Source organism: Columba livia, chromosome 14 (genome assembly GCF_036013475.1).
Source record: "Columba livia isolate bColLiv1 breed racing homer chromosome 14, bColLiv1.pat.W.v2, whole genome shotgun sequence".
NCBI classification, from domain to species: domain Eukaryota; kingdom Metazoa; phylum Chordata; class Aves; order Columbiformes; family Columbidae; genus Columba; species Columba livia.
Genome location: NC_088615.1, coordinates 1880030 through 1900442, shown reverse-complemented (window position 1 = coordinate 1900442; position 20413 = coordinate 1880030). Strand labels below are relative to the sequence as shown.

At 48.9% G+C, this 20413-nt stretch overlaps 2 protein-coding genes across 5 annotated transcripts; both read left to right on the top strand.

Annotated features, from left to right (window-relative positions):
- Nucleotides 1–1648: 1648 nt before the first annotated feature.
- Nucleotides 1649–7997, top strand: LOC102086622 (tripartite motif-containing protein 6). Of its 2 annotated transcripts, XM_065029482.1 has the most exons (7): nt 1649–2484; nt 3125–3220; nt 4257–4490; nt 4585–4607; nt 4861–4971; nt 5471–5613; nt 6913–7997. In XM_065029482.1, exons 1-7 carry the CDS (start codon nt 1855–1857, stop codon nt 7395–7397), a joined length of 1722 nt encoding a protein of 573 aa, XP_064885554.1. In that variant the 5' UTR covers nt 1649–1854; the 3' UTR covers nt 7398–7997. The 2 variants fall into 2 exon arrangements, with proteins under 2 accessions (XP_064885554.1, XP_064885555.1); XM_065029483.1 differs by lacking the exon at nt 4861–4971 and having other exon boundaries at nt 1664–2484.
- Nucleotides 7998–8145: 148 nt separating this feature from the next.
- On the top strand, nt 8146–19755 carry LOC102086931 (E3 ubiquitin/ISG15 ligase TRIM25). Of its 3 annotated transcripts, none has more exons than XM_065029491.1 (8): nt 8795–9665; nt 11989–12084; nt 13103–13336; nt 13462–13484; nt 14647–14750; nt 15221–15251; nt 15488–15519; nt 16660–19755. In XM_065029491.1, exons 1-8 carry the CDS (start codon nt 9054–9056, stop codon nt 16755–16757), a joined length of 1230 nt encoding a protein of 409 aa, XP_064885563.1. In that variant the 5' UTR covers nt 8795–9053; the 3' UTR covers nt 16758–19755. The 3 variants fall into 3 exon arrangements, with proteins under 3 accessions (XP_064885564.1, XP_064885563.1, XP_064885562.1); XM_065029490.1 differs by having other exon boundaries at nt 8817–9665; nt 14647–14783; XM_065029492.1 differs by lacking the exon at nt 11989–12084 and having other exon boundaries at nt 8146–9665; nt 14647–14783.
- Nucleotides 19756–20413: the final 658 nt, after the last annotated feature.

Here is a 20413-nt window from a genome sequence, read left to right as displayed (position 1 = left end):
CCCAATTCGCTCACACCAATGCTGCCGGGATGCAGCTTCTGCAGGGGAATATCCCTGTGTATCGGGATTTTAAGTTTAGTTTAAGCCATGCAGGAAAAGCCTGGGTCTGTAGTCTGGACTTTAGGAGCAGTGCTGCAAGACCCATTACAGACGGAACCCCCTGGGCCTGGGCGGGAGGTTAAAGATGAAGCGGGGCAAACACCTCAGATTTGCTTGAGTGGGAGTAAAAGAGCAAAGGGTTGGACTGCAAGCAAAAATGTGGAAAAGACTTCAGATGGTGGTGCAGCGACTGTGTGGCTCAGAGGGCACCAGGACAGTCCTTGGGTACCGGGAGAGCCGGCACACACGGCTGGGCGGCCGGACCGCTGCTCCCCAGTGCAGCGTTATCCCTGTGCTAAGCACTCTGTGCCTTGTGGGAGGGATAAATATGTCAATAATGGGCTTCTGTGAGTTTTGTTGCTGACCTTGGCCAGCTGGCACCTGGCAGCGTGGGAGCAGGCACAGCGGGGGCTGCAGGGGCAGCGTCTGTGTCCGCCCAGCTCAGACCACGGCTGCTCACTGGGGTTCCCACGACCAAAGGGCCACAGAAAAGAGAGGCAGGGGGATGGCAGGACAGTGTCTGCAAATGCCATGCCAGGCTCTTGCTCCTGACCAGCACGTTAACACCTCTTGTCTGGATTTATTTCACTGCCTGGTGAGCTGTCTTGGGCTGCCTTGTACAGTTTCAGCTCCAACCCGCACCCTGGGCAGTGGCATCCAACACTAAATCCCACTCTGGGCCTCCCTGCTCCCCAATGTGGACCTCAGCTTCTGGGCCACACAAGGTCTGCCCAGGGGGCTGTGCTTTGGGTAACATATGCATCTGACCGCTCTCAGCATTTGTCAGTCCCAGCTCATTGTCCAGGTCCATCCAGGTGTCATTTAGGGATGGACAGCATTTATCTCTTTGATCCCTACCAGGCACCGCACCTTCCCAGGTTTTGCATCTCCCCAATTAATGCACCTGCAGCTCCTGCCCCCTGTGCTTGCTGTGCCTCTTTAAATGCCAGCGGGGAAGCTTTCTCCAGGTGCTGCTGCTTTTGGGTCCTGCAGTCTCTCTTCCCTCTTTCTCTCCCCCTCAGTCCTTGGCCGGCTGTGTTCTAATTTTTCACATGCTGCCTCTGCCCCCAAATACCTTTGCAAACTCAGACTCCTTGTGATTCTCAGCAGCTTCCTGCAGGTAAGAAGGAGGTGTCCTCTCCCCACCAGCTTTTCTAGTATTAACCTCGCTCTCCAAAGTCCCTACCATCCTGCTCAGAGGGAGCATTTCGAGCTCCTGATGTCTGCAGGCTCTTGCGGCCTGTGAATCACACTGAGTAGACCCCTGGATGACCAGGGCAACAGCAGCAAATCTGCCCCGGCAGCGGCTGCCGTGGGTGAGGTGCTGGTCGGGAGGCAGCCGGCTTTGCTCTTTTCCTCCTGCTTTCTTTGCATTCAAATTATGGGGGAAAGCAAAAACCAGGGCAGTGCAGGAGCAGGGAAAGGGACCGGTGGACGCAGGGACAGGCTTGAAGGATGGCCAGATGTTATCTCGAGAAGCATCCACAAGAGGACTGGGATGGAGCCCACGTTACACAGGGCGCAGACAGAAGGCAGCAGCTCCGCGTCCCCGCTTCAGCCCGGCTGGGCTGTTCGCCCTTCGCAGCCGAACTGCCGATGTCGCCGCGGGTCTGTGCGGCCGGGGCGGGCGGAGGGGAGGGCTGAGCGGCCCTGGCAGGGGGAGGAGGCAGCAGCTCCTGCCCGCGGAGCCGCGCCTTGGCTTTCGGTTTCTGTTCCCCGCGGCGCGGCCCCGTTCGCAGCCTGGCCCCGGGCGCCATGACCCGCCCGACCGCTCTGGCCGGGCTGGCGGAGGAGCTGACCTGTCCCATCTGCCTGGACATTTACAGCACCCCCGTGTCCCTGAGCTGCGGCCACAGCTTCTGCAAGCAGTGCGTCCAGCAGTCCCGCCAGCTTCGCCCGCAGGGCCCGTTCCGCTGCCCGCTGTGCCACTCCCAGGCGGACCCCGCCGCGGAGCTGCAGCCCAACGTCCAGCTCCGCAGCATCGTGGAGAAGTTCCTGGATGCTCCCACGCAGGAGAAGAAGGAAAACGGTGAAATGGAAAGTGAAGATGAGGACAAAAGTTCGGGCCCAGAAGATGGGGTGATTCTTTGCGATTCGTGCCTCCAGGACCCCCAGCCAGCCGTGAAGACCTGCTTGACCTGTGAGGCTTCCCTGTGCCAAGCCCACCTGAGCAAGCACAGAACAAAGACCCACCTGAAAGACCATGTCCTGGTAGAGCCCTGTGACGCCCAGGTTTTGGCAGAGAGAAGATGCCACCAGCACAGCAAACTGCTGGAGTGCTACTGCAAGACGGACTCGGTCTGCATCTGCGTGATGTGCTGTGTCACCAGCTCCCACAAGAACCACGAGATCATCCCTTTGGAGGAGGCATTTGGCCAAGTGCAGGTAAGAGGTTGCCAGGACAGGGGTCTGGGCACGGATGGCACTAGGTGAACCATGGGGGTCTGTGACACAGAGAGCTGCCTGCAGCACAGGGGTGAAACATCTCCCAAGCTTCAGACCTGCAGACTCAGGATGGGGCTAAATCTTCCTCTTGGGACCTTGGGCTTTTATTACTAGTTTTGCCCTGGATTCCCTCTGGGCTTGCCCCTCATGATGTGAAAGAAGATGCTCTAAGCACTTTCTTCCCATCCTGAGGAACCAGACTGGTGGGACTGAGTGCTTGTGGCTAGGCCTTTAGTCCTCAGTCCACTTTTAAGCTGGAGTGTCCGCCTGAGCTGCATTTCTGCAAAGCCAAGGAATGACAGAGTAACAGAGAGGAAGCTGTCAGCACTGAAAGTAGCTTTATGTGTGGCTATTGCCCAAGGACAGTTTTCAGTTTCAAAATGTCTTTCCTGTGCTCGCAGTTGTGGTATTTGTTCAGGGATCAATCAATCTTTCAGTAAACCTTTGTGTGTTGATTTGTCCTGAGAGGCTGCGGTGAACAAAATTTTGCAGGTCTAGTTTAACCCATTTCCATGAAATTGCTGATCTGATGCACGTATGTCGGTCCTATCCTGATACCTCCCTTTGGTTCTTTTGATAGAAAGCTTTTCCTGAAACCCTGAAAGCACTGCAAGAGCGTGAAGCTGTGCTGAATCAAAGCATAACAAACCTGCTGAACCAAGAGGACGAAGTAGAGGTTTGTTCCAAAGTCCCATATCACGTTGGGGAAGGTTGCGTGCTGTTAGCTGATGAGATAAGGTTTTCTTTTGCCCCTCCCCAGTTTATGGATTCCAAAGCTATTTTACTTCCTGGGTGGTTTCTCAGATGCTTTGTGGTTTCTTGAGGGTGGATGATGAACAACTTTCTTATCAGGGAAGTACAGTTTTCATTTCCAAAGGAACTTTGAGCTTGAAAGTTGCTGTTGAGTCCATGTGTCCAGGTTGGTGCGTGGGGGGTTTTGTTGCGTTTTCCCCCCTCCCCAACCTTACTCAATTTGCAGACTCTAAAATACTTACGGAAAAGGCATAGACCATGTTACAGTGATTTTATTTCTTTTGACAACAAGAAATGCCTTCAGATTAGCTTGTGGTTCTAGGAGGTTGGTAGGCATGAGGTTGCCCCAAAGTGTCTGTTTTTCACTCCAAGCATGCAAATGCCCATCTAAAAGCTCTGAAGGGGCAGGGAATTTAACGCAGGTCTCCAAATCCCAGCTCATTCTGCTCGGGCAGAATTGGCACTTGCCTTTGTCCCCCAGTAAAGTGATGGGACTGGAAGTCCTGGCACTGCGCAAAGGAAACGTTCCCTTCTGTTCTGAAGACAAAACTGCACCTGTTGGCACTGTCCTGCATCCGAACAGAGAAGCTTGGGGGAGGAAGGAAGCACACAAACTGTTTCTCCTCACCATCCTTAAAAGAAACAAAAGCAATGGGCCTATAGGAAAATACCGGTATAGAATAAGGAAATATATGAATAGCAGAAAGTTTTCAGCAAGCATCCTGCAAGAAGCACTGCTTTGTCATCTTGCTCTTGTCAGGTGCCACAGGGAAGGCAACCTATGTGGCTTGGCCTTTCTGCTGCCTGTGGGACACATTGGTTTGCTGTCATATGGAGAGGCACAAAGTTAGTAGTTACTTCTTTCAGCCCAGAAGAGACCAGGCTCTTTTCTGAGTGAGAGTTAGCATGGAGAATGTAAGATTCAGTCCCTAACGGTGTTGCAAGTGTTTTCTTAATAGGCTGAGGAGAGCCTGCGGAGGAATTGGCTGGAGAGCCTCTTTGAACAGATGCAGCTGCAGCTAGAGAACACAAAAGCAGAGGTCCTGAGAGCTCTCAGGCAAAACGAGGAGCAACAGCTTTCTAAGATTCAGACGCAGATACAAAAACACCAAGAGGAGAAGGATGCAGCCAGCCGTGACATACAGGAGCTGAATGTTCTGAAACATCAGAAAGACATGCTTCTTTTTACCAAGGTACCCACCAGCATCTCCCTTCTGGAGATACTCAGCTCTTGGGCCAGCCTTTCCCCTCACTAGGCTAATTCTATGTTCAAAATGTCTTTTACAGGCTTTTGAAGCAATTCGCACCAGGTAAGTGCTTCCTGAGGTGGTCAAATCTTGTGTTACACGCGGCTCGGGGTGCTGGAAGGTCCTGCAGTGCAGGGGGACCACACACTGACCGCACACGGACCACATGCTGACCCCGCTTCCTCGTGCACTGGGAGCAGCCCTGCGCTATTCACAGCGGTCTTGTGTGGCTCTTCATATACCACATGGCTGATTTTTCTGTGCCCTCCGCACCTGTTCTCAAAACCCGTTTTGAGGACAATTCCTGAATCTTCAGGTCCCTGGTGAGCACTCAAAGGATGGCTGAGCTTAGATATCCTGAGTCGTCCCCCAGTTCGCGTTGCCTTCAGCTTGCAAGAAGCAAATGCCGTAGGAGGCGAAACATGCAGTTAAGTCACGAGTCTACAAAGTTCGTGGCTTTTCTCTGGCCCAGCTCTGCGTGCACACAGGCTCCCCCAGCCCCGCATGTTGGGTGCGGTGGTTGTCCCTTGGCTGTGACAATGCAGCACTTCTCACTTGCTGTCCCAGCATCTGCCCCGACACCTCGTTACCTGCTGCTGCAGGGACGCGAGGACTGCAACAGCAGACGTGACGCTAGGGCCCGTCCTGGCTAAAGCTGGGGCTGAGGTGGCTCAGACAAGGTCCTCCGGGCACAGATATTGTCCACAGAGTGAACTTCATCCTAATGGTGTTGAAGAGATTTGGGGTTCTGGGGAAAGATGGGTCAGAGGGGGAGTCCGTGGCAAAGCTGCAGAGGGAGGGGGGAGAGAAGCTGCTGTCTGTGCGTCCCGTCGAGGCCGGGTGTGGAGCGCAGGATGCGGTTGTTGGCTTGGTGATGGTTTTCTGGTGACTTGCTGCTCTCCTGATGTCTTTCTGCACATGTTAAGGAAACGCAACGCAGTTCCGACGACAGCTGGTGTGACACTGCCAACGCCACCCATTATTTTGGATGAATTAACAACAGACACTAATCTAAGGCTTTTCCAGCAATTCCTCTCAGACATGAACGCCTCATTTAAAGAACCACCTGGTAAGTGACCATTACACTGGGTGACAAGCAAGACATAGAAACTAATAAAATGTATTTAAGAAAGGACTGTAATAAGACACCAGGTACACCAAATACCTCTAGAAGAAGTGATAACTAGCATTGTACGGTTATTTTCACATATGTGTACATAAAAGGGTGCTTGTCCTGGGCTTCAGTGCTTTGGGACATGCCTTGGATAGACTTTGTTAAAATGGGCCCTGGGTAAAGAGGTGCTCATGTCCCAGGAGTTTTCTGGGAGGATTAAGAGAATAGCAACACCTGTCTGTAGGATCACTTTGATTCAAAGCATGGGGAAAGCTGAGAACTCATCACAGCAGCGGCACATAGAGGTTGTCTGATGATGTAAATAATCTACTCTTCCCATGTAAATAATTCCAGTCTTTTGTAGTGTTTTCTAAGATCAGCATACAGTCCTGGTGCTGTGCATGGTGGGATGCTTGTCCAACTGAACCAAAAAGATCAGGGTTCCCTTGTTCTTGCATGCTTGATGATGCTCGAGCCCTGGATGGCAAGACGCACCCTGTGCTCGTGGCCACTCGCCAGCTCAGCCCCTGTAAACGTAGTCCTGACCTGTTCGGGCTAGAAAGCCCCAGATCCGAGTTCTCATAATTTTCCATGCCACCCAAGCAATTTTGGTTAGTTGCCCATGTCACTGCTGCTGTTCCAGTTTCTGGAAGGAGCAACTCCAAGAGCAGAAAATGTCACAATATTGAAGTGCATTAAGTGCAAGAGAAGGTCTGAATAAAATCATTCTGCATGTTCCGGAGTGTATAATTATCTGCTTGGGTGTATAATTATCTGCTTGTGACTGGCCATGCCAGGAACTTTTGAGAGTTCTAGAAAATAGCCAGATGATCCTTAGGAAATACACCTTTATAAAATGGCTCTGCTACTGTTCACATGTTTAATCTGGAAGGTTTTTAAAAATGCCTAATGAAGCTCTGCAGGGCAACGACAGAAAACTAAAATCTAAGAGTTGCTGTAGCTGGAAACATAAAGCAAAAAGACTTTAGAATAGTGAAAGAGCAGCATTTCTTAAAATGTGATATCAAGCCCCTTTAGAATTACTTAGGAGGAACCAAGAGAGGTGCAGAAGGTGTTTCACTTAACATGCACTTGTAATGACTTGGTTGGGTTGTATTTGAGTTGGATTGCTTGGATAGGATGACCGGGATGGCATGGATTGGGAAATCCAGCTTTCAGCAATGGACTTATATGCAAATCTGCACAATTATCTGTTAATCGTAATGTGATTTTTTTTTGTGTGTGTTTCTATAGTTTGTGAACATCTGACTGTTTCAGTAAGACAACTAAACGGATTTAACAGCAATGTCACCAGAGTCTGTGCACCCCCATCCACCCCTTATGCCTTTACAAATAACCAGAGGGCCAGAGAACAAGTGCAGAGCAACCAGAGCTTCTCAGGGGGCCGTCACTTTTGGGAGGTGGACACCAGCAATGCAACTGGCTGGAAGCTTGGAATTGTTCAACAGTCCGTTGAGTGCTACCTGCAAACGTTTGTGGATCGCCTCCGTGTGTTCAAAGGTCAAACAATGATTGCAGACAAGGGCTGTCCTGTGGCCCTCAAAGTGGTCAGGGTAGAGCTAGACTGCAGGAGGAATGTGCTGTCCTTTTACAATGCCTCTGTCAAGGATGGAGATCCTGCTGAGAGCCTCAGGCTTGTAGAAATGCTAAGCATCCCTTCGAGCTATCCTGCCTATGCTATCTTCTACACATCTGGTGGCTATCTGCAGCTCCTGTAGTGATGTGAGGACAAGGTGCTGGTTTGTAATTCCAGGCCTAGGTATCGGGACTGCTGCTGTGCGGAAGCTGTGCTAAGCTGGCGCATCAGAAATTGGGTTTTGGGCTGCTGTGATGGTTCATGAGTCTGAGGGCAAGGCCTCTGTGGGGCATCTCGCAGCACACTGCTGCTTGCTGCAAGAGCTCCTTTCTTCTTTGTTCTGTTAATCATGATAGAAAGACTGTTAAGATGTGCTTTTTTCATCGACTGTATCAGATGCTGTGCAGGTTATTCAAGTAATTTAGTTTGCAAAACTCAATGGCAATTTAGTTTATAAAAAAGGTGACTATCTTTGCTCTAATGCATAGGCTTTTACCTCTGCTCTCCTCCAGCTGTTACGCACAACCTAAGCCATCCATTGCAGAAGCAAAGCTGGCCTAGGAGGCGAGTAGAGACATGGCAATAATACACCTGGTTTCCCTTGTTCTCTGCTTCTGTCCTCTCCTGTGAGCTCTCTGATAGATCACTTACCTACTTCTTCCCTCAATTTTGATTTTCTCCTCACCTATGCAAAAATGTCACAGCAAAGGAAGTAATAAAGAGGAAAACTCCTGTGCCTTTAGTCTGTGCCTGGATTATTTCAGTCTTATGGTTGTCCAAACGCCTTGGAGAGGAAGAGATTAAGTTCCCGCCTGCTGCCTGTGGTTCTTCTGCCTTCAGACAGAGCCAGGGTATTTGTAGAGTCATAGAATCATTTTGGTTGGAAAAGACCCTCGGGATCATTGAGTCTGGCGGTTAACCTAACACTGTCACTAAACCATGTCCCTAAGAACCTCATCTGTGCATCTTCTAAACCCCTCCAGGGATGGTGACTCCACCACTGGGCAACTTGTTCCAATGCCTGACAATTGCATGAAGAAATCCAGGGAGGAGTTCTTCATCCCGGCAGGGACAGTGAAGGACCTTGGGGGACACTGCAGTTTTGCATATGCTAAAAGAAATCTTTGTTCAGTCTTAGAACTGGCTGTGTCTTGTCTTCTGTATTTTTATTCACCAAAATTATATGGAAAACCACACAGGTAGAGATGGGACTCCCAAGCATATCCGCAGCGGCCACTGCTCTGCCTGGTCTTGGGTGCTATGTGGGCAAAGTGAGGTAAGCATGGCTCATGACATGGTGCAGGGATGGACCTGTCCTAGCGTGGCTTTCCAAGAGCCTTTCCTGGCCCCAGCTTCCCTGTCAGCTGGCTGCAGGTGGGACACCAGCCTCCACAAGCCCCAGTAGAACTTTTTCCTGGGTTCTCCCTATTTTACCTGTAATTGTTGTGGAGAAGAACCAGACAAAGCAGCAGAACTCCTGGCTTACCCTTGCCAGGTCCATGCTCTTCTCACCCAGGGTTTATCTTTCATTCGCAGCCCCTGGCGTGGGACGGAGGATTCTCCTGGGAGGGGCTCGCAGGGGCCATGCCGGAGGCTGGGGGCAGATGCCCACAGTGGCACTGCAGCCCTCAAGAGCTGTTTGTGGGCGGAGCCCGGGACAGGGAGCGTGTCGACGTGTCACGGGGCAGAGAGGAAGGACTTGCAGCCTTTGGGCTGGGTTTACAACCCAGGCACAACACCAAGGGTGTCTTTTCGGTTTCGTTTCTCGCTGACTGCTTAAGACGCCATTTTTGCAGCCATGGCAAATGAATTCGGAGGGGTTGCCAGCCTGGAGGCTGAATTCAGCTGTCCCATCTGCCTGTCGCTGTACAAGAACCCAGTGTTGCTGAAATGCGGTCACAGCTTCTGCAAGGAATGCATCCAGAAGACACTTAGTGCCCAGCAGCAATTCGAGGCCCCTTACTCCTGCCCCATGTGCAAGGCCCAGCTGGATCCCACCCTGGAGCTGCAGAAGAATTTCCAGCTGTGCAACATTATGAAGATATTTCTGCCCACCGCTTCCGAAGGCCAACAGAATGAGGGCTCTGCAGAGGGGAAGAAGGACACGGTTCCTTGTGACTACTGCCTGGATCAGTCCCAGCCGGTGGTGAAAACCTGCCTGAGCTGCGATGTGTCTTTGTGCCAGGCCCATCTGAATAAACACAACGCCAAGGCTTCCCATCAGGACCACGTCCTGGTGGAGGTGGGCGCAGGCGGCGGGGCAGCCGAGAGGAGGTGCCCGGAGCACGGCAAGCTGCTGGAATGCTTCTGCCAGGACGAGGGGCTGCTCATCTGCGTGCTCTGCTCCATCGTGGGACGCCACAAGGGCCACAGCATTGTCACCCTGAAGGAGGCACACAACAAAGAGCTGGTAAGGGGCTCCTCTCCCCACAGCCCTTGCAGGGTTTGCTCCAAGCTCCTGACCCGGAGGAGGCTGCAGGAGGGGTGGTGCGGCTTTTGGGAGGAATGGGGCTGGGGGGTGAGGGCAGGCGGGCAGCAGCCCCGGGGGTTTCATGTCCGCCCCAGCGGGGACTGGAGCTTTGTGCTGGAATTTGCTTTTCATTTGCCCCTTTGTATTGTGAAATCAGCCAGGCAGGCTAAGCAGAGGGAGAAGAGCAGAGAAGGGTGTTTGGGGCTGACCGAGATGAGGGCGGGTAGACCCCGCAGCGTGTGCTGAGCTGCAGGGCCCCCCTGCCCCACGCCACCAAGGACGTGCCCGTCCCGCGCAGCCCCGGGCCACTGCAAACTGCTGCTGACAAGTGTATTCCTGGCTGGGATTAATAAATATTCCCGCAGGGGTAAAGAAGCCTCGTCCTCCTGTAGGAAACAATTATTTTGCGAATATAATAGGCCCAGGCAGGATCTCTTGGCAAAGCATATTTTAATAACGATTTTGCAAGACCGGGTGTTCTACCTAAAGGCAGGCACACCTAATATGGCAAAAAGTCCCTGCTTATATCTCCCCAAAATCCTGGACGCAATATCCCTCTCCTGTTCCCCATTGGTTGGGTACTGCAGTGTTTACAGACTATCCTGACGTGCACGATACCCTTCCCCTATCAATCTATTTAAGATATGGATTCCTGGTACTTTGGCTACACTTCCCCCGAAATTAACTTATCAATACAGTTATCAGTATGTATACAGGTGTCAGTACATATTCCGGGAAGAGACTGTGTATTACATTAAGAATTCATAGTCCGATGTCTCTCGGTCCTTCCCCCCTGCTGGGGTCAGGTGCCAGGTCCTCAGTTATGTAAAACCAACAGTTCTTAAATGTTCCTTAGACTCCACAGAGCCCCGGGTCCCCCACCGCTGCTCAGCTTTGGGTCGGGAAACAGGTTTCCCCACTTGGGACCGTTCCCTCTGGCTCCCTTTGCACTCGGCCCTAAATTTTGCTGAGCCAGCATCCCAGCAGGCACAGAGGTGTGGGGCCTTTAAATCCCCTGCTGTCCCTGAAATGCTCCAGAATCAGCGGAGACGGAGAGGATAAAATGCATTTGCTATGCTCACTCACTGCCTTGCGTTTGGAATTTCTGGGGTCAGTTTAGAGCCCAAGCAAAACACCCCGGTGCACCGGTAGGAAACACCTGGCTCACCCTGGGCCTCGGGACAGGTCACAACCTCCTCGGGAATCAGCATCCTTTGCAGTTATATGTATGGCAAACTAACTTCCTCCCTCGAGTTACATAGAACAAATTCAGGGATGCCAAAGAGAAGTGAGCTGTGTAGGACAGCAGCCATTTCTGTCATCCCCGGAGCTGGAAAAGCAGCAACGCTGCCCTGTCTGTGGAGCAGCCGTCTCCATGGGTAAGCTGAGATCGCAGCTGTGTATTCCTCTTGTGGTTTGGGTCGTTTTTAACTCCCCAGGATAGCCAAGGAAATCAGAAATGCAGCTATTTAGGAGGAATGATAAAAAGGGTTTGATGCAAAGAACCTCAGCCAAATCTGATTATTCGTTTTTAATTTTTCAAAAATTAAAACTTTTCAGCTGTGGAAAACGTAAGTTTTCTGGCTTAGTTTTTATTAAAGAAATGGGAATCTGGCAGCTGTGGCCGTTCAGGGGTGTGCAAGGTGTGAAAACGCTGCTGGAAGCAGCCAGGAGCAACCAGAACCTTGCAGAGACTGTCTAATGTCTAAGGTTTAATGTCCCCTCTGAAATGTGCTATTGTGCAGTGTAACAGCACTTAATGAGCAAGGTATCTATCAAAATAAACAGCTCGGTGAGTAAGTACCGCTGTTTCACCGACCTTCAGAAACAATGGCTGCTTCTTACCTAATCCCAGATCCCACAGTTGCTGACAGATGTGAAAATGTAAGGATTTGGATCACATTAGGCGCATGTGAATATTCTGGCAGGAACAGAGTTTTAACGGATAAAGTGAGATTTTTTTACTTAAAGTGACATTTACTTATTCAAAGGGTAAGTTGTTTATTAACTTACCACATACGAAGTTACACATAAATAAAAATTACACATCAGCTTGAAAGATTTGGAGATCCTGTCAGTGCTGCTGTTATGCCCTGTCTGTATGAGGAGGCGAGGGACTGTGGTTTATCACAGGGCCCGCTGGTGGAAGCGGACGGGTAGAAGGTGCCTGTGCCATTTCACCAGCTCCACAAGCCGATAGTCTGGTTTAAAGCTTCCTGTGCTGCTTCCCTGCTATGAACTTCAGCCCTGTCTTTCCTTCTAGGGCGAACTCTCGGCCACCATGACACAGCTGCAGGAAGATAAAAATGCTTTAATTACTGCCCTGAAAGAGCTTCAGAAAAGTGAGAATCAGGTCAAGGTTGGTACCCAGTTCATCACTAATTCAGAGCATCTTTCCTCCACAATTTCCCAGAAATAAGTGACAGCAACCTAAGGGTTAGGCTTAGGTTAGGATTAGGGTGAGGTTTAGGGTTATGGTTAAACTTAAGTTAGGGTTAGGGTCAGGGTTATGGTAAGGGTCAGGGTTAGCTTAGGGTTAGGATTCGGGTTATTTTAGGGTTAGAGTTAGCGTTAGGGTTAGGCTTAGGTTAGGGTTAGAGTGAGGTTTAGGGTTATGGTTAAACTTAAGTTAGGGTTAGGGTTAGGATTCGGGTTGTTTTAGGGTTAGACCTAGCATTAGGGTTAGGCTTGGGTTATGGTGAGGTTTAGGGTTATGGTTAAACTTAAGTTAGGGTCAGGGTTATGGTCAGGGTCAGGCATAGGTTAGGGTTAGGATTAGGGTTGTTTTAGGGTTAGAGTTAGGGTTAGTGTTAGGCTTAGGTTAGGGTAAGGGTGAGGTTTATGGTTATGGTTAAACTTAGGTTATGGTCAGGGTTAGGTTAGGGTTAGAGTTAGGTTTGTGTTAGAAGCAAATGAATAGGGATACAGTCCAAAGTAGCGAAAACAGTGGTGTCAGAAACCACAGCCTCCCAGTGCAGCTCCAGGGGAAGAACCAGCTGCGAGACTCCCCCATTTATTGTGGTTGCACAGACCAGGTTGCAGGACTGGCGGACCACGGATTGTACATAGCATTACCTATTTTTAAAGTTTTTTATCTGTTAAATGAAAGAAAAACAATTTGAGTCTACAAGTGGGGTTTTCAGTGTGTACTGATACAGTTCTCACATTGCCAGCTGGTATTTCTCTGATTTTGTTACTATATTGGGATTAATTTTCATAACTCTGTTTAACCGGATATTCTAAGCACAGGTTTATTGTCCATTTCCTTTGGAGGCCAGTGCAAAGGATAGATACAATCCTAATTGACAAACAAGAGACACTAAGCTGAAGTGTTGAGTTCCTGAGCCAGTGCAGCATTTTCTTATCTGTTCATTTAGACCAATACAAAAACAGTGACTTCTCAGCTGCAAAAGCTGTTTGAAGAGATGAAGACAGCGGTGATTCAGAAAGAGAAGAATATCCTGAGTGACATTCAAGCCATTGAGAAAAAACAACTGGCAGACATTACCAAAGTGAAGAAGAAAATGGAAAAGAGGAGAGATGAGGCTATGAAGCATCTTTTGTCTTTGCAGAAGATGAGAGAGGAACCAGATATTTTCCTCTTCTTCAAAGTAAGCAGCGGTATTCTGCTTTTCTTCATGAATATGGCTGATTTCTCAGCCAGCCAGCTGCTCTTTCTGGAAATCACACTAACAATTTTTTCCTTTTTTTTTTTTGTTTTTAATCCTGTTTGTAGGAATTTGAAGTGGCCAAGGACAGGTATGTTCCACCTGAAAACACCTGTTTCCTTCTTTGAAAGAATATGGTGTTCGTAACTGGGATCAAACCCCACTGCCCGTGCCCCTGTGAGCCGGCACCCTACACCGCAAAGCTGCTCCCTATCCCAGCCGAGCCCGGGGCACCACATCACGCAGTTAACAATGGAGAGACCTCTGCCTGCTGTTCCAGTGCTCCCTTTAGGATTCAGTTTCCTTGGCAGCTACACGGTTGCCGGATTCTGATGAAAACCACTGGCTTTTATTACCAGAAAAATATTTTTAGAGATGGAGCTCACGGGGCTCATTTTACAGCAACGCTCTTGGGTGCGCATTGGTGACCCTCACGCAGGTCAGTCCCAGTGAACAGCCTTTGCCTGCAGAGGTAGCTGGCTCATTTCCCACCCGATTTTGCTGCTTCTTGTGGACAAGCTTAATAGCTTAGACAGATTTATTATCCCTTCTCTTGCAGCTGATACATTTACTGTATAACTTACAACTTATTAATTGACGTCTGGGCATCAGCAGTAATGCAGTGGTGCAAAACCACTGCAATAGTAAGTTGTAGATCTGCAGGAGAATTTGCTGCAGCACTTAAATTGTCAGGTGCATGAAGGAGCAGCTCAAACATCGACCTGTCGTCTCTGTAACTTGTACAAATCAAAGCTGACTTTGAACTTGGGTTGTAAGGATAACTTTGAATCACTGTGTACCTGGGGTTACACTGGCAGCAGAACAGTCCATTATTCACAGCCATGCCACAAGTCAAAATCCAGCCTGTAGGATCCAAGTCATTTTCCAGAAGCCTGGACACCATTTAATATGTTTGGCATTTTCTTTTGATCATGACAGCAGTTGTGCTGGAACAGCAACAGCCTGCCGGCAGTAGGACAAAGCACTCTTTGCACAAGGGTAGTAGCAAAATGCCTCCTCCTTGCTGATTTTCAGCATTTGAAAGTGCCCATCCAGGTTTGGTAAGCAAGAGGCATTGCCAAGTAAACAACAATAGATAACAATTGCAACTGAGCCTTTTTAGAGAGTGTTTACCTGAGGCTTCACATTGCCAAAGCACACTCCTCTTCGTCGAGTCCTCGCTTAGTGAAGGAGTTTGTTAACTTTCTAACGACAAATGGTTTTCCTTGGTGAAATGACTCCCTGCACCCTAGGGTTGCGAGTCAGGATTTCAGCGTCAACGTGATGAATGTGGTGGCGGTGCAGCTGTACGACGCCTGGATCAACAAGTACCGACAGCAGATGCAGAACTTTATGAGTAAGCTGGACAAGCAGCTGCAAAGCATTAAGTGTGAGTGACCTGTCCCCAGCGGCAAACAGCGAGCCCTGCGGCTCAGTGAGCCGCGCTGGTGGCCACCGAACGCTGGCTCCTTCATACGGGGTGTGTGCGAGGCCGCGAGGGGCTGATGGGGGTTTGGATGGGATCTTGGGGGTGTTGGTGAGGGGAGGGTGAAGGGGGCAGAAAGACCATGTCTGGGGATAACAAGGAAAAGGTCTGTTCCCAGGCGGCTAACGCCAGCGTCTCCTCTCTCTGATGGGGTTTCCTCCTCCCACCCACCTCCCGAGTCTTTGGGTGCTCAGTCATGCTTTTGAGAAACATCCTTTTCACTTGCCCACCCCAGTCCCCACCTAGTTTATCCCTGACCATGAGATCCAGGGCCACAGTACCAAGTCCCAGGCTTGAACGTATTGCCACCTTTGTAAAACAATCTTCTCCATCTTTCTTAGATGAACTCACCAACCAAATACGGAGCAGCAGGTAAGTCCTTTTCTTCGTGTACAAGTGTTCCCTGCAAATTGCTCCAACTGTTGTTCATTTAAGGACTGTGTGTCCTGTCCTCCTCTGCTTCAGTCTCAAAGAGCTAAGCAGAGTCTGGAAACCCGTTCTTCATCTCAAAAGAGGGGGTCAGAGCTATTCATGTCTCTTACTTTGTTATTAATACGATGTGACTTGTGTTTTACGAGGAACTAACACTCAGCATTGTTTCTTTATAGTGGGGCTTCACATACTGGTGCCTCTTCAAACTGTAAGTGTTCCAAGATCCTAGTTATTCCTCGGGACTCTGGCTGTGGGTCTTGCGGAGAAAATACCTAAAAACGTGAAGAGCATTTTGTTGCGTGCATCTCCTCTGCTTGCCAGGGGCCAGACCAGCAGGAGTGCAGCCTGGGGGCACAGGGCTCAAAATCTGCAGGGGGCAGATTCTCTGGGAACTCGGCAGAGACATCACTGATCTTCAGCCCCAGGGAGGCGCTGGGTTTGCTTCAGTTCTCCAAGTCTGAGCCTGCCCCAAGGAAACACCGTGAGGGTTCCCACCAACCCAGCAGAGCTGCAGCAAACCCAGCGCCTGGGGGGATCCCCAGACAAATCCAAGTGCTGCGGGAGTTATTCCATCTGCAAACAGCGTTTCTCTTCAGACAGCACTAGGCCACTGGTCACATTTCTGCCGGCTAGAGTGGTGCATTTTTCCCACAAGCTTTTGGAAGAAAACTTATTTAGAAGTTATTAGAAAGACTTTTTTTTTTTTTTTTACATTTTTTTAATTACTGCAACTAAAGTTAAGTTTGCAAACATGTTTTTCTTAACTCATAAACTGCAAATTAAACCCTGCTTCCTTCACCACTTTTTAATTTTGGGAGGGGAAAAGATATTCTCTTCTGACAAGTGTTTTGCAGGGACAGGTTAACAGTAACAGTTTGCTTTGGAAGGGATGTGTTTGAGAACAGCTGGTCAGTGAGGGGGTTGAGGACAATGTAGCTTTGCGCTAAATACAACCATATTTGTTTTACCAGACACATTCAAAAAAAGAGCAAAAAATGTTTTCTTTTTTCATTAATTCATGGTTGGAGAGCACAAGAGGCGTTCAGTGCAGATAATTAAATGAAGTTTTAATTACACAGCACAACTTAACAATACAGTTGCTTTCACTTAACATAATTCAAGCCTTGAATCTAGAGGTATGTTTTTAAATCAGTGTACATGGCCATTTATTTGTCTTGCGAACGCAGTCCTCTACAGACATATTAACATCGATGTTCTGTACAGAACCCGTTACTCAAAACAGGGGAAGGGGGAGAAATACTTTTTCTGATGCGATGCAAAGCTCTACTTGGAAACAGGTTGTCAAATGTCATTAGCAGAGCAATCAAATATTACTTTCTCATTACAGCAAGTGGAGTGTTTCCATCTGGATTCCTGGCACAGCCCCTGTCAGGCACAGTGGACTACGGATTTGGTGCAAGTCCATCAAGCTTCTGGTTCTCATAGGTGCAGGAGTAAGGGAACGATGAAAAAAAGAAGTCAGAACTGAGATGGAAAGAGTAAGTTAAATATTGACAAAAATGTCCTCTAATACTGGGGACCTGCCAAGTTTCTGGACTTCCCCTGTATTCCTGCTATTAAAAGCAATTCTGTAGCATATGAAAGCTTACAAAAGAAGTTCTGAGAATTAACATGAGCATAAGAAAACTTCCAACTGCGGCTTGCTTCCAAACTGCGGCGTATGTAATCTCATGGTACTAATGATACTTGTGCACTATTAATTCTGGTGACTGTGTTGTCACTATGTGGCTGGATAACCAAATAAATGGCTATAGACAGAGATAAGCAAGGCTGTCTGATTCTGTACCGTCCCCAGGAATTCATCGTCGAGGGCACTGTGGGTGGCTGCAGCACAGAGCTCTTCAGGACCATGCCACACATTTGGATTATCACATTTAACACAAGTAGTCCTTGTAGCAAAGAATTAATTATCTTCGTGTGAAATGAGCTCAGTCAGCCTCCAGGCCACGTTTAAACACCTCTCCTACGGAGCACTCATAGAGCCATGTGAAATACTGCGGTCCACAGTGTCCAAGACACTTCACTGGCCACATCTCCATCTGTACAGATGTTCTTTGGCCATCAGGCACATGCTGTGCATCCCAGATGTGGCTGTTACGGCACATGGCCACTCCACGGAGGGATGTGGCGGTCACCGCCGCTCTGTGCTGCTGCCGCCTGCTCCGTGCCCGGCTGTGCTTCAGATTGAACATGTAAGTTCACAACCTCGGTGTTTCTCCTCCAAACGATAAAAATATTCTACTGCAAACTAGGGTTGCCAACATAAACATTTTTTAAGAAAAAAAGGCTAAAGTTCCGAGTGCTTCCTCCATTAGGTTCCGTGACTACGGCTCTATTCTGTCACTTGTGATAATCAACATATACCTAATTGCAGGGATTAAAAACAATAAACTCAGCAAAATCCATCTCAGATTTAAAGTAACACCTCCCTTCATGCTTTAAATGCCAAGCTGTAATGGATCCACAGCCCTTGCTCTGCTGCGCACATCAGTTGTCAGCATAGCAGAAAGTGTGTGGCCAGATTTTGGGAGCTCAGCAGTAGCTCAAGGTGACTTTGCAAATATTCGCTGCTGCTCGAAGCCAGTGAGACATGACGGGCAGCTCTCAAATGAGGCAAAAGAAACGAGCTTGTCCTTTAGCACTTTTATTACCTGGGCCTCTCTTGGGCTGCTGGGTAGTTATGGCTTTCGCCCCACGTGAAGGGGCCGTGACCCGTCAACGCGTTTCAGCGCAGCTGCTGCCGACAGCGAGTTACCGCACTGCTGCGAATCACTACGGACAGCCAGAGATTTACACCAGCACGGTGTTTTAAATCACTCCCCCCGTCCCATCTCAGAGCACGTCCCACATTGACTATGCTTAGGAAACGTCAGCAGCTCTGTAGCCTGTTCCGAAATGCCAGTGCAGTATTTCCTTGGCGAAACCCACGTTACAAACGTGGATTCCCGGTGCCTCCAGCCATGGGCTGCCGTGGGAGAGCCGCGACACTGCTGTCCCCATCGCTAGCAGAGCGAAAGGACACCTGGCAGCAGGGTGCTGAGCAATTCCTGTCCCCACCAGCACCTTTCTGGGTACGGAATCATAGAATCATTTCAGTGGGAAGGGACCCTCGGGATCATCAAGTCCAACCATGACCTAACTCTAGCACCATATGCAGCCACCTCCTTGCCTGCAGGCAATTCTCGTTTTTTAAACACCGTTTCTGACAGTCTTGGAGAAGCCACGATGACATTTTCTTTCCCCAGGGAGGATGAGGCACTGACTTCAGCTTTCCTCCAGGGCCAGCCGTCACCTCCCGAATCTCTGAACCCCTGGCAGAAATGTCTGTGACCTTTTCAGAGGAGGATCCTCCCAGCAACCTCCTCCGCAGCCGACCATCTCACAGTCACGTTCACAGGAGGCTTTCAGAAGCCTTCTAACCCACAACACCACGTATTAACGCATTGTTAGTTTCTGACTCTACGAGACACTGACCGTGGCATCCACTGAGAGCGTAGCAATTCTGCACACATATTTGTACAGAACACTCTATCTTGACAGCAACACATGGATAGAGCTTATTTCTTTTCGATACCTTATTTTGATTACCTACAGACTCCCATTCCTTGCATCTTTCATTATTTATTACACTTCTTTCCCCTCCATCCACGTCATTTTTACTTGGAATTTTTCTCATCCTTGATGGAAAACTTCAGAGGGGAGGAGAGTGAAGTAGCTGATTTTATTACTCTTTTTTTTTCTTTTACTAAGCATTGCGTGAGGTGGCTGAATTTATAATCAAATGCATAAAATCAGATGCATTTCAAAAGCTAGGACAGGGTGCGGGGCCCATACAAGGGCTGCCCGGGTGTATGTGGAACAAAACGGAGCGATTTTCAAGATGGTTTTGTGGTCTGAGAAACTGGCCTCTGGGCATTCGCTCATAAAGATGACGGCGCAACCTGGAGAAGCAGAGGCAGCGGGTTGGACGGGCAGAGGGAGCGCGGTGGGCGGATGGCAAACGCCGTTTGTGTGTCAGCATCCCCCAGCTCACCCTTCCTTGGCAGGAGATTCTAGAGCGTGAGGAGCACGTTTCTCCAGGGCCAAAGGTTCCCTTAGCAGAAAAGTACATTAACCATAAAACTTAATATACCTGGAGAAGGGGAAAGCAGTTGGAAGTAAAATGGTTTACTTATCTTAAATATTTACTTGGATTTTCCCCCCCTACTTTTTAGAAAATCAGTGTACAGTAAAAAAGAAAAACAAAACCTAATAATAGCAGTGATTCAGAAAAAAACAGTAATTTTTTAAATATAATGTTCTTTATCTGCACTCCAAGAAGATACCATGTCCCTGCTTCTTCCATGAAGACATAATGTATTTGGTGATCCAAGTTGTTCCACAGCCAATGCCTCTAGAACGACAATGAAAATGCTTTAACACCTGTTGCTTGGTTTTGTGGTTTCTTGTTAGATTTCTGCAGAGTCCCTACAGAAAAGGTTCTTTTGGATGGTTTTGTCATAGATGTCACTCCCCTCAGGGATTCGCTCCGGTAGTCTTGGAGTCACCACACACACGAAACCCAATTAAAACACCCATGGAAGTCCCTAAGAGGACTCGGAAGGCAAAGCCGCTGATGCTTTTGATGGTGGGTAACGAGGGGAAAGGGAGAGAGTTTCTTTCCCTTCCTTTGCAACTTCCATGTTGTAGTTACCACAACATGTAGTTAAACCCTTGTGGAGAGGGTAAACATTAACCGTTGGAAGTATTCTGTCTTTCTACAGCAGGATTTATAGGATTTGCATGGATTCTGCAAGCCCAAAGCCGGTCTCGCCTTCTCCGATAGGAACCCAGCTCAGGGTTCCACCCAAAATGCAAATATTAAGCAATGTTCAACTTCAGAGAATATCAAAACGTCAAAGATCCTCTGTCCTGCCCAGGTGGAAGCAGCTCCCTGGCAGATCTGGACACTGGAAAAAACACCACTGAGGAATCTTAGAAGATTATTTTTAATGAATAGTAGTGGTGCCCCAAAGCAACATCAGGCCATTTTCTCTCAAAAATTGGGACCGTTTCCCTATGACAGCCATGGGAAGTTGAAG